Below are 13,021 nucleotides of genomic sequence, written 5' to 3' on the forward strand. Positions count from 1 at the left end.
TCCACACACGACAAAAAAACACAAGAAGCACTTCTGCAGCTCAGGGATTAGTGCTTGCAGGTGGACGTGCCTGCCTCTGTGGGTTCATATCGGCGCGCGTGTTTGCGTGCGGGGCACTAAATGGGTTCGTGGATTAAGCACGAAAAAAAAAACAAATGACAACGATGGCACGAGAAAAAAGGGGAAAGCTAAAGAGAAAAGAGGGGAGGAGGAAGAAGAGAAAGAAAAGGGAAGGAAAGCCACACACACACACACACACGCACAAACAGAGAGAGACATATAACCACACAAAAATGTAAGCAAAGAGAGTCCTCAGCCCATGAGCCCACTTGTAAACCCAGGGAGCTGAGTACGTGTGGCTGGAGATGAGCGTGTGCGTGTTGTTTTCAATTGATGCGAGGCAAAAAGAAAAACTAAAAGTACAGGCGAACCAAAAAAAGGGAAATCCGTGAATGCAACCACGAAATGCGGCGACGGATACAAAGAGAGCTGCGAAAAGGACATGGCGCTGCGCACGACAAGTAAGGAGAGGTAAAGATTGAAAAAAAAATTCGAGCATGCGCCGCAACGCCTCATCGTCTTGCTCATCAACCCACCCGAGCACCAAAGCATAAAAGCACAAGAGGAGCAAAAGAGCACCCATGAAAGCAGAAATATAGATTCGGTGAAGCCTGCGACATTCCCAGGGGTGCCTCGCACTCTCATTGATCATTGAAACGGGCTTTACACGTCTGTGTCGACAAGTAAGTTGCTCTTTTTTTTCGCCCAGCTGTTCGCTCCTTGATGACGGGAGGCACGCCGCAACGCGTGGCATCCTCATGGCCCCGGGCCGCCCCTCCCCCCTATCCCCCTATCCCCCTGCCAGTGCCGAGCCGCCTCGGGTGGTGACAGGGGCACCTACGGCGTGGGAAAGTCAGAGCGATGCATGGCTGCTGATGCCGGTGCTCAGGTCGTAGATGGCTTTGCGTCGGAGCGACCTGCGGCAGCGAGCGCGTTTGCACCACCCACATGATGGGCAGGGTGTCAGCGTGACCCAAGCGTGTCTCGCCCGGCCCTCGCTGCTTACTGGGGGAGAGCTTGGAGCGCCACCCCGAGGGAGATGCACCGGCGGGGCGGCCGGCATGATGGGAGCGGCTGTGAGGTAACCCTGCGAGGCAGAGGTGGGTAGAGTACGAGGCAGGGCCCGTGCGCAGGTGGCCGAGCCGGTGCGCTGCCGTAATGCACGTGCCGGCCGCTGCGTTGCACCGGGCGACGGGGCCTGTGACGTGCCCGGGGGTGGCGTTTGACACAGGTTATATGGCCGAACGGAAACTTTGAAAACTCCGGCAAAAAAGGAGAAAAACGCTGGTCATTTCGCCCAAAGAGATTCACACGTTGAAAGGTGCACCTCCACATCCAGCGGCTTTCTTAGCGACGGTGTGCACCTCTGCGGTGCACAGACGTTGATTGGTTGTCGCGTTCCCCCGTCGAACTCCTCACCCACAGAGACCACGAAGACCATCAGCGCGCCGGTGCCCTCGTCCATTGCACTTACTCGGCCTGCCCTCCTCTCCACACTCGCTACTGATGCTCGAGAGCATGCAGACGGACGCATGTGAGCGCACAGGCAGAAACGAGGAGCCCGGCACGCATGATTGGGCGACGGCATGCCTCATGCCCAAGAGACAGACTACCTCGAGAAGGGGGGGGGCTATGCAGCTCGTGAAAGCTGAAAGCGACGCCGAAGAACTGCCACACACAAGGAAAGGGGAGAAGCCCACAATGTCGCAGCCCCTGGCTTGCGCGTCCATCTTCATCGCTGTTCACGAACACACAGGGGAGCGATATGCACGGAAGAGAAAAAGAGGGGCCTACAGAGGATGGTGCGGTGGTGCATGAAGCAGCAATGGCGAAAACAGGTGGGTTGTCGAGAAGCGAATGAGGCATGGATTTCGGTGCCGTTGCCAAAGCGGAGGAGGCATGAGCAGCAGAGCTGTATAAAGAAAAAAGACTCAAATCAAAGGCACAGCACGAAGCGGTGCTCAAACACAGGCGTGAGGAGCAGAGCGCGGGGCCAAGGCGGAGAAGCTACGCCGACAGTACCAGAGCAACAGCGGTAAAGCGCAAGCATCATCCAGAAACACACGCCCCCGCCACACACACACGCACAACGGAACGCAAACAGGAAGCGCACACGTGACATTTCGATAGGTGAGCCCTTCCTGATTGCTTTCGCATGCGTGTATCCCTTCTTCGGCCTGTCAGTCCCAACAGCGACAGAGGCGGCAACGCCGGTGGTAGCCTGCGCATGCTTTCTTCTCTCTACACTTCGCATGCATAGACTCTCCACCTCTTACTCGCCCTCAGTCTACCTTGCGGTGCTGATGCCGTCCACATATCTTTCCAACGCCTGTCACGCGTGCGTAGCGCCACACTCTCTCTCACGACACGCACACACACATGCATACCTCGCCTCAAAACACATCATTCAGAACGCCCATACCCCAAAGGAGCCATTGAAGGGAGGAGAGATGCTCGACGTCAACAAGAGGGAGGGAAGCGGGTTGGAGGTGAGGTGAGGTGAGGCAAGGGGAGCGGGGCGCAAACACACAAGCAAGAGAAGCCATCATCGATATAAACTCAGAGGGGGCTCTTCGAACACAGGGCAGGAAACGACAACAACACATGCACGAAAAAAGAAATACAGAAAAGAGAAAAGAGAAAAGGGAGATATAAAGGAAGAAAGCAGCGGCGCATTAATGTGAAACACACACATGCACACGCGAAAGACAAGCACATGCACATAGAGAAAAGGAAACACAAAGGTGCGCCGTAAATGAATGATGATCTCGGAAGACACGCTCACACCCAGGCATACAAAAAGGCAAGGCAACGGAGGGAAAGTGGGGTGGGCGGAAGAGCGAAGAGAGAAGCCAAAAAGGGCGAGGAGTACAAAGAAAACAAGCCAAACACTACAAAGAAAAGAATGGCAAGCGAGCGAAAAATGGTGAGGGAGAGGCACGTGGAAGGAGAGGCTAACAGGTGCTAAGGTGTGGCGGAGAGGGCAATGGGTGAGAAGCCCGAAAACGGAACGAGCAACAACAAAAAGAAGACACGCCGCGCGAAGAACTTCCGTCAGCGGTGGAATACTTATCGGCCACAATTAAGAGAGAGGCGCAATGTAAGAGAGGCCCCGGAAGGACACCAACACCTACCGAAAGAAGAAGGAAACCACAGCATGAGGAGAAGGGAGAGGTGAACACAAAAGGAAAGAAAAAGAAAAGGGGCATCTTTATTGTTCCTCTTCTCAGCAGATTCTCTCCTTTTCCTTTTGCCGTTCCTCGCGTGCCTGTGACTGTTTCCGCTAGCGTACGAGTGTGGTCATACATGCGCTACATGACTTTTCTTCGGAGCTGTATCTTTTCGTTTTTTCCTTCGGGGGAGAGATTGCTCTGTGGTGCTTTCCTCTGCGTTTCCCCTTGCCCTTTTCTTCTTTTGGTACCGTCTGACGCCATCAGCGCCGTCGCCTTCTACCACTACGACACCGAGTAGTCAAACACTTTACCCCTGCACCTCCTAGCTTTCTCTCCCGCCCTATCCTTTCTTACCATGTTCTGTTATCCTCGCATGGTAAACACCGACCACGCCTGACGCGAGAAAAGAGAAAAGAGCAAAAAAAAAAACTCTGTGTCTCTCAACGCACGTGCTCACCCCCTTCTTTTGATTTTTTTTCGAGTTTCGTCGTCTTCCCTGACTTCGGAAGGGCAACCTTCCCTTCCGCCCCTTCCTCCACAGCATCCTACGAGGCACGAAATAGCCAAGACGCTATACGAAGTGACATCTTTCAAGGTGCTATTCTACAGCAAGCGACTCAGCAGGCTTACCCTGATGAGTGTATCCGTCAAATCGCGGAGGCGATTCGTAGTGAGCTGGGGCAGATGCGATCATGACCGCAAGTCTCACCGGCACAGCGCCAGCCCAGTCCTGACTGCCGATACCAAAAGTCAGCCATTATGAGCGGAGGCAGGCTGCAGGCTCTTGGCTTCCTCACACAGAGTGTGGTGTACTGGGCCCTGATACCACGGTGAGCGCGCACCCAGAAATCAAATAATAATAATAATAAAGCAAAAAGAAGAAAGGACGCAAAAAAAAAAAGGGCGCGATTCAAGTGCGAAAAAAAAAAAGGACGGAATGGTGTATCACTGACGTACTCGAATCCACACGCACACACACACACAGTGAGAGACACACATACACACAACATCAACCTTCAAGCAATCATCAGCAATGACTAAAGATAACAAAGAAGTCAATAGGAAGAGCGGGGGTGCTCAACGTCGGAAAATCGACTATATCGAGAGAAGATCATTGAAGAACGTGTGCGAGTCTGCGCAGGTGACTGTGGCTGCGTCTGCGTGTGTCTTCACCGTTTGAGAAAGCGGCGTGATCACTGCTGCACGGCGAGGTGTGGGATGCGTTGGTGTTCTGTGCAGGCTTTGTCCCCAAAGCACAGCATAGATAGGCGCACACAGACGCACTTGTATGAGTACACGAAAATAGAAAGGAGGCAGACCCATCAAACCTCATGCAGCTGCGCATGCACGCCCACAAAAACAACAATGAGCACCAATCAACTGGAAAATAAGTCGCTTAGAAGAAATACTAGCAAACAGTGAAAAAAAAAAAGAGATACTGGAATGTGCACCACCGACATGCCAAGTCCCTTCTTTTTGCGTAAGTTAAATGTAGTCTTCTGAGACCTTCTTGTTTTCCTCCGATACCAGCAAAGTCGACTTTGTCCTTCGAACTCCGCGCAGCAAAACACCAACATGTGCACTTACTCTCACGCACAGACACACACCTAGACACAATGATGCAGCTCTTCCTTTTTGTTTCTTTTCTTTGAAGTGCTGCCAACATAAGCGGAAAGGCGGCGCAAGAGCTCGTTCTTTTTGTGTGTGCGTGTGTGTTGCGCGCATGAATGTGCAACGCACCCTTCTGCGCATTACACATGTGCGAATCTAGTGTGCTTTTTCACAAAAAAATGGTTGGGCTGTTTACGTGTGATTGCACGTTACGTTTTAGTTTAGGATCGCCTTTGCTGATTTTGGTTTCTCTTTTCATGCCACCTTCTCCGTTGTGTTGCACCTCTTTGCGTTTTGTGCGCGGTTTTTTTCTTCCTGTTTTCCTTTTCCCTTCTTTGTTGCTGTTCTTATCCGCGCTTTTCCGCTCGCGCAGAGCGGAGTCGCTTTCATTATTTTTTTACCTCTTTTTCGTTCTTCGATAGGTCGTCGTCAACAAATTTGCACTTCGTTACGAGTTCGAGCCAGAACGAAGACGAAGAGACGTCAGTCTGTGTTGCGAGTTCGTTGGCGGAGTTTTCTCCCCTTCGCTTCGGTGCCGGGCTTCTTTCCTTCCTTCTGTTTCTCAACATGTGTGCTTTGGGCTGCACTTGTGATGATTGCCTTGGTGATGGCACGTGCGCGTGCGCGCGCGTCTCCTCCTTGTATATGTACATATATATATATAGCCATTGCCGCAGTGGTGTGCTTGCTCAGGGAGGCTAGACCCTCTTGGGCTCCTATGCACGCTTCCATCTATGCGTGCGTACGTGCGTGTGTGTGTGTGTCGTCTGCGCGCTGCACATGAAGCGAGACAATGAACAACAACAACCGCAAAAAGTCGTACCACAAAAACAAGGAAACGGGTGTCGAAATCTCAGCAAGCAACGAAAAAGGAGGAAGGGAGCGCACTTGCATGGAAGAGGGATGATACTTGTGCGTCCATGTCAAGCCAGAGATGACGCCATCCCCATCATGGCATGACCAACGAAGACACCGACACGCGCAAGCACACACAAAGGCGAAAGGACACAAACGAGAAAGAGAAGCACAAACAAAAGCTCGTGCACAGAAGACCCGCACTGGACTACTGGCATACACGTGCACCCTCCATGTCACCACGGCGTGCCAAGGTCACATAAATTCGCGTGGGTGGACTGCTGCGCCTTGCATCGTCGAACATGCGCACATGCACATGCAAAACCCCAAAAAAGAACGCACAGCTCACAACGCACAGATACGTCTCACTTTCACTGCCACTCACATATACGCGTCCGCGCCTCATCCGCATGCAACCGGCTTGACGCAGCGGATGAACTGTGTGCGTGTGTGTGTGTGTGTACCTGTCCGTGCATGTGGGTGGGTGCGTGCATGTCCGATTTGAGATTTTGCCGTTGCGCAAGCATGTCTGCAATCGTTCATGAAGCCTCAAGAGAGAAGGGAGGAGAACAGAGACCGGGGCGGAGTTGTAGTCTGCCGTCTACAAGAAGAGCCTTCCGCTCGCCTCCAGCTTCTTTAGCGTCTCGACCTGCGCGTTGCGGCGGCGGGTTATCTCCGAGTCGCAGTAGCCATACGCCCAGTGGCGGATCTCATCGTCCCAGAGCATCATCGATGACAGCTTCGCCACGACGCTTTCGTACGGGTCAGGGGAGAGTGAGAAGATCGCCTTCGAGCCGTAGTACTCCTTTCCGATAGCCGCCATAATGCGGCGCCACAGGGGGCGGTTGGAGACGCGGTTAGGGTCTCGGAAGTATGCCGCGCTGATCAGCTGGCGCAGCATGATGTGGTGATCCTGGCGGCTTACGGTCGCCTCCTTGGTTTCGCGAAGAATGAACTCGTTCAGTAGGTTCTGGCGAGCCGAAAGAATGCTCTGCCGGTCGTGGCTGCGGTTTGCCCGGCTGGGGCCGTACCGAAGACGGTAATGCCGCTCTTGGCGCATCCTCTCCGCCGCCTCGGCCGGTGTCTCCTCGCTCTCCTCGCTGTTCTCTTCATCGAACTCGTAGAGCACGTCGCCTCCCTTGCAGCTGAAGCTGTCAGAGTGTGCTGTGCACGGAGGGCCGAGAGAGCTCGCGATGGAGGCAAAGCTCTGCTCCAGCTGGTCGCACGGAGACGACTCGTTCGAGTCATCGGAGAGCACGACCACGTGGAGCATCCTGTCCTCCTCGCTCATCAGGAGTGATGCAGACACTTTTTCGCGGTTGTTGGAATGTGCTGGAGAGAGGTGCACGAGTGAGAGACCTGATCCTTTGCGACTTGCCGGAGCGTGAGCGGGATACACCTGTGAGTTCAGAGTTAACGGTAATCTCCTCTTTCTTTGTTCTTCCTCGTCGTCTATGTCTCGGGTGAGCTGTTGAGCTGAAGCGAGCGGCGAACAAGCACACACAGAAATGAACGTAGGCACGTGCTGTACGGGCTGTGAGTGTGATGAAGAGGCTGTGTGTATGTGTGTGTGATTGGGTGATTACAGCGATGGACAGAGAGAAAGAGAGTAAGGCGAGAGATGTGGGACAGCGGTGAAAAACGGGGGGGGGGCAGGCAGAAGGGTGAGGCAGCGTTGCTGGATGAGAGACAGTCGAACTGTACGTTGGCGTAGGGTCGTGAGAGAGTGGGAAGAGACAGAAAAGGCAGAGAGGTGCACGCCGTATACTGTGTTCACTCCAGAGTGCTACTGGCACTGCAGCCCGTGTACGTGTGGATGCCAGTGTGTGCGTATGTATGTGTGCGTGTGTTTACAAAGAGAGAAATGGAATGAAGAGTCGGCAAGGAGGGGTGGCGGAGAGGCAGACGGCGGTTGGGAGAGGGTGGAACAAGAAAAGAGGGGAAGAGGCAGAGCCATAGGCACAGAGAACGTACCGCCACATGAGGACGAGTAAAAGCAGTGCGCCGCTTCCTTGGCATGATGAGGGCGACAGAGATAGAGAGGCTAATGACCTGCCGTCCACCTCAGCATTCGAGCAACGACACATAGCACCATAAAGTGGATCGGGGCAGGCCCAGGCAGGCAGGGTTCTTCCCACATGCGTGCCACAGAGCGCGCACGCTGCGTCTCTCGTTTCGGCTCTGCGCAACGAGAGACATGCGCGTGCAGATGCCAAGCCCGGTCTTACACACACGAGAGTCCGCACTGCACCCTTCCTCCTCTTCATTGCTCATTGCGTTTCTCACGTGTGAGCTTAGAAGTACTTTTTTCACCAACCAAAACAAATACAAAAGACGACTTCACAACACAAGAACAAAGAAGCCCAATGACGATCACTTCGGCGCACAGAGGTACGCACGCGCAGGCGCTTGAGTCAAGGAGAGGGATGGATGAAGGCCACAACCAAAGATCGCAGCCACACACACACGCACAGTATAGTGTGTGCACGACAAGTGGGAAGTGAGATAAAGGCGCACACCATTCTTCGTAGCTCGTCAGCGTGTCAGTGGTCCGAAGGGAAGGGGGAGGCTCAAGAAGAGATCAAGAGGCGTCCCAAAACGGGCTAAGGTAAGGAGGCACGACCTTTGCGTGCACGATGCATCCATTTGGAGAAAAAAAAGAGTGAGGCGGCGACGGCGGAAGAAGAGTTATATTTACCGAACCACCCAACGTTCGCACGCATGTCGAATGCCTACTTGACATTTAAGTCACAACAACGCAGCGGACGAGGAAGAAGCAAAAAAAAGGTCGTCATCAGAAACCCAAATCGCATCCTTTCCCTCCCTTTCTCCGTCGTTGCGTTGATTGAAGCAGCCACTTTACGGGGGCAACGATGAGAAAGACACACACGAGCATCGAGGTGAGCCCCGGGAGTGGCGGCTAGCGATCTCCTCAAACCTGCCCCCTTCGTCCCTTCCGAGTTAGTCCCTCTTCCTCTCTTCTTTCCACTATCATGGGCACTCACGAGGCAGACTGGGAGATGGCCACTAGTCGCTGGTGGTAGTGCATGTGAGTGTGGGTCGGGTGGGCGAATCACCCTCGCCATACGCCAACGCTCAGCCACCTACTTGCTGGCCTTGCGCTGGCGGAGCAGCGCGTCCACCTCGCTCTGCTTCACGCGGTACAGTACGTAGGGAAACAGCGCCGGGATGGCGCCTAGGAAGATGTACGCCGTCGACTCCTTGATGTAGCGCGCGTGCAGGCGGTCGTAACGGTCGCGGGTGAGGACGGAGATGACGCCGCGAAAGCTCTCGTCATCGACACCCTCGCCGTAGTAGTACGCCTCGCCCTCGCGGATCAGGTTGCTGAGAGCCTTGCGGGCCGTCGCAGTATTGCCCTGCTCAACATTGTACGTCACCTCAGCAACGGAGACGGCGTAGTTGCCCAGTGCGGTAGGGGTCACCGTGTAGCGCAGCGTCTCCGAAGCGCCGTAGGGGAGGTAGGCGATAGACTTGCTCTGCAGCGAGCCGTCCTCCAGCAGGTCAGATATCTGCACGTCAAAGGCGGGACTCTGGCCGTAGTTCGTTACCGTGACCACCACCTCCACGGAGGATCCGAGAACGATGTCGTCGCTCGATGTCGTCTTGGACACAAACAGCAGCGGATGCGGATTTATCTCTGCCTCCTGCGCCACCTGCGCGAAACACGTCGTTGCCACCAAGGTGGCCAAGCACAGTAAGAGCAGCACCTTGAGAGTGGCCATTGTCGGCAGCGTAAACAAATAACTGAGCAAAGATCCTTCTCGCCTACAGAAGACGTAACAGGGAAGTAAAGATGCGCTGTGCAGCCGCCGACTACCGTGTGCGATAGCCAATCAGAGACTAAACACAGGGGGGAGAGAACGCCAAGTCGAAAGGAGATACACTGTCGTGGCGGAGGGAAGCGGGAGAGGCGGGGGAGAAACAAGAGTCGAAGCGAAATGTGGACGAGGAACAGTGAAAGGTGCCAAGGGCGCGGAAGGCAGCGCACCATCTGGAAGCGTAGACGCGTGGAAAGCAGAAAGCAAAGCAGCGGTGCGCAGGGCGGGATATTGTCGCGTCCCTGCCCTTGTGCTTATTTCCTCCATGTGGTCGCCAGTCAACTTTCGCGTCGAGAAGGCCGCACATTTGTCCAGCGACGGCACTCGCATTTGCTTTTTTAGATGCCTATGAAGGCGCGCCCACAACGGGCGCCATCGGCGCACCACACCTGCGCTTCGCAGCTGTATTACCTTCAGCGTGTACGTGATTGTGCATAGAATCGAGAGTTCATCTGGATGTGGCAGGCACCTTTGAATTAGGAGCAGATATTGAGGGAGGGCGAGGGCGAGAGCGCGCTGGGTCTCCCTCATCTCGTTCCTCCCTCTGGTTGTCGATTCGAGGCTGAAAAAAAAAGCATCGCAAGAGATGAAGGAAAAGGGTTCCGAGCAGGGGGGGAAGAGGAGGGGGGGGGGAGATGGCAGCGGCCCAAGGTGCAGCACAGCTCAGTGTAGTCGCGCTGCTCTGTATATTTAGTTCTCCTTTATCTCTCTGTCATTTTGAGCTGGTCCTCCACCGCCGCCATCCCTTCCCCTCCCCAGCAAGGCATTTCTCTCCTACCCCAGCCTTCGTCTCTCTCTCTCGCCGCTCCTGCGCACACCTCGTTACACATACCACAAAGCATTCATCTGTGAGAAGACATCAAGAAGAAAACGCGTCGCCCTCAAAGCCGTCTTCATCCCACATCACGCATCCTGTTGCAGTCTCCTCCATTCGATCCCTACACTCCGAACCTGCCAGAGGGAAGAAAGTGTAGCAAAAAAAAAAGGGCTGTGAGAAAGGCCGGCAGCGGCATAGCAGTCTAACAAGCGTACACTCAAACGCATGGGGGAGGCGGGGATGCACCTTTACAGTAGAGAGGCAGGCGTCAAAACCGCCTCGCCAGCACTGACCCTTCCACTTTTGCACTCGTCACCACAGTCCATCAACGCCACGTCCCGTCCTCAAAACCGGAGGGACTCCAGGTCTTCGATGGTCATGCTGGAGAGCTCCACGTGATGTTCCATCAGCCGATGACATACGCGCTTCGGTCCATGCAGTTTGCACAAGTGGCCAAAGGCCTCACGGGCAGAAGGGGTGATTCTGCCAATGTCGACTAAATGACCCACGCACCGTTCTACGTACGGCCAGTCCTCCATCTCCACTGCGTACGCCAGCAACGGGGCGACAACGTCGGCGTCCCCCAAGACCCGGGCGTGTTCGAGATGTTCGGAGAGTGTCTGCAAGCTGCAGCCTTGCTTCAGGATGAAAGGAAGCGCTTGGCTGTAAGGCACGGCGTTCTTTGGACAGGCCGAGATCATCCTCAGCACCTCCTCCCAGGTGCACTTAGCCATGAGCGGCCACAAGCTGCTCAAATCCGAGCGGGTCACACGCGCGTGGCTGAGCATCTCCGCTGCCACGTCGGGGCGCTTCTCTGCGAGAGCGGCGTGGAGGAGGCTGCATCGGGTGACAGTGGAAAAGGGTAAGTCGTCCACGAGGCGCGTGTGCCACTCCTTTCCCGCCCCCTTCAGCAGAACGGCACACGCCTCCGCCATGCCTATCTGCTGGGTGGCACCACTCACGCTGGCCCCTGACAGAGCTTCGCTGATCATCTTACCATCACCCTTATTGAGCGCCTCCCAAAACAGCGACCACTCCACCTCCTCAGACTTGCGGCGCTGTAAGCTAGCGGAAAGGCGTATCTTCTCATTAAAGCGCACCTTCACATCCTCGATGCCGACACCGGTGTAGTGCATGATGGCCTTCAAGAGGTCAAATGTATCTGCGGGTGGGGTGTGATAGGGGTGGCGCTGATAAAGCTGAAGCGCACGTAGCCAGTTACCCGACTCGAGAGCAGCATGGAAGGCCTGCGGCAGCGGGGCTGCCTTCCATATTCGCTCCTGGCCTCGCATAGCTGGGTACAGAAGCGCCGACAGAAGCTTGCAAAATAAGCCGCTGGTAAAGGAAGTGGAGAACAACGAGACAGCGTGGAAGCCAACACGCACACACACTCTTGCGTGCACGCTTACCTGCGAGGAAGTGTGCCTCCCACCCACCCACAGAGAGAAAAGAAGGAAGGAAGCGCAGGAAGGTGCACTCCTCTTTATGGGCAGGCAGCAAACTTGAGTGTTGCTGCTCTTATGGTTTGGGCGTTCTTGGGAAGGTCGGCGTATGTGGCACGCGTCATGGCGCGGCGCACGCGCCGACAGCGGAAGAAACCGGCAAAGCGAGACAGGGAAGGGGACAGATAGATGCGTGATCGCCAACGCATACGATAGAGCGACAAAAGAGCTTCTTCGTGTGCAGCATCCCACCTAGGAATGTCTGCTGGAGAGGAAGGGCGTCGAAAGAGAGTCAACATCATTGAGGAGGGGGAAGGGGGAGGCACCATCTCGCGAGCCGCCACCCGCCCTCATTTCTTCGCAGTGCAGCCACCGACATCACGCGCATCATACATGGCGGATTGCGCGACGAATTGAAAAACAGCGCAAGACCGAGCATGTGAGAGATGGTGTGGGTGCATGCGAAAGCAGCTGAAGTCAACGGCGGGGAGGGAGGACAACGCTTGCGCGCCAAGAGCTACCCACGAATGACGACACCAAACTCGAAGGTGGAAAAAAAAATTGCTGAGAACGTAAGTGCCGAGACAAACTGTTTTGTGGTTGTTGAGTGCTCTGCTGCTGGGAGAGGCAGACAGAAGGGGGCACCTTCAGTTATCCCTCCCTGCATTGCGTGACAACACGCACACGCAATACAAAACACAAAGGCCGCCTATACGGCAAGCGCGACAGCTAAAAAAAAAAAAAAACAGAAAACTCAAATCGCGCATTACCACCACCATACGCTACATGCAGGGGAAGGAAGGGTGCCTGCGCAGAAAACATAGACGCAAAGGCCAAAAGCAAAGACCACTGTTGCTTTTTTTTCGTTTCAATGTGCCATTAAACCACAACGCAGCAGCTCGCAAAGGCACACGCATGCACAGCCGCAGCCCACGCGCCCACTGCTGCGCTGCGGCGACGTCCTGGTCGTCTAGGAGCAACCGTCATGTCGTCGAATCGGGACATGCGTCTAGCGGGCCCCTCCTCTCCCGCTTCGCCCCCTCTTCGGATACGTGCCGCGCGGTCGGCGCCTCATCCGCCCGCACGGTGGGATGGAGGAGATGCCGCATGCTGCGCGCGCATGCGCTGTGGGCATAATCGGCATGTACTACGGGGCTCCTCTCTCGCTCATCACTCGCGCTCTTCGCACCTCTGGATGCTTCGTCGGGAATGCGATGCACCATG

At 55.0% G+C, this 13,021-nt stretch overlaps 3 protein-coding genes across 3 annotated transcripts; all 3 read right to left on the reverse strand.

Annotated features, from left to right (window-relative positions):
* Positions 1-6,300: 6,300 nt before the first annotated feature.
* On the reverse strand, positions 6,301-6,990 carry LDBPK_303180 (hypothetical protein, conserved; the record flags this gene model as incomplete). Its single annotated transcript, XM_003862981.1, has 1 exon — positions 6,301-6,990. One exon carries the CDS (start codon positions 6,988-6,990, stop codon positions 6,301-6,303), a length of 690 nt encoding a protein of 229 aa, XP_003863029.1.
* A 1,813-nt stretch (positions 6,991-8,803) lies between these two features.
* Positions 8,804-9,442, reverse strand: LDBPK_303190 (hypothetical protein, conserved; the record flags this gene model as incomplete). The annotated part of the gene is made up of 1 exon (XM_003862982.1): positions 8,804-9,442. The coding sequence occupies one exon, from the start codon at positions 9,440-9,442 to the stop codon at positions 8,804-8,806; it is 639 nt and encodes a 212-aa protein (XP_003863030.1).
* Positions 9,443-10,699: 1,257 nt separating this feature from the next.
* Positions 10,700-11,647, reverse strand: LDBPK_303200 (hypothetical protein, conserved; the record flags this gene model as incomplete). Its single annotated transcript, XM_003862983.1, has 1 exon — positions 10,700-11,647. The coding sequence occupies one exon, from the start codon at positions 11,645-11,647 to the stop codon at positions 10,700-10,702; it is 948 nt and encodes a 315-aa protein (XP_003863031.1).
* Positions 11,648-13,021: the final 1,374 nt, after the last annotated feature.

The sequence above is a fragment of the Leishmania donovani genome, chromosome 30 (genome assembly GCF_000227135.1).
Source record: "Leishmania donovani BPK282A1 complete genome, chromosome 30".
NCBI lineage: Eukaryota > Euglenozoa > Kinetoplastea > Trypanosomatida > Trypanosomatidae > Leishmania > Leishmania donovani.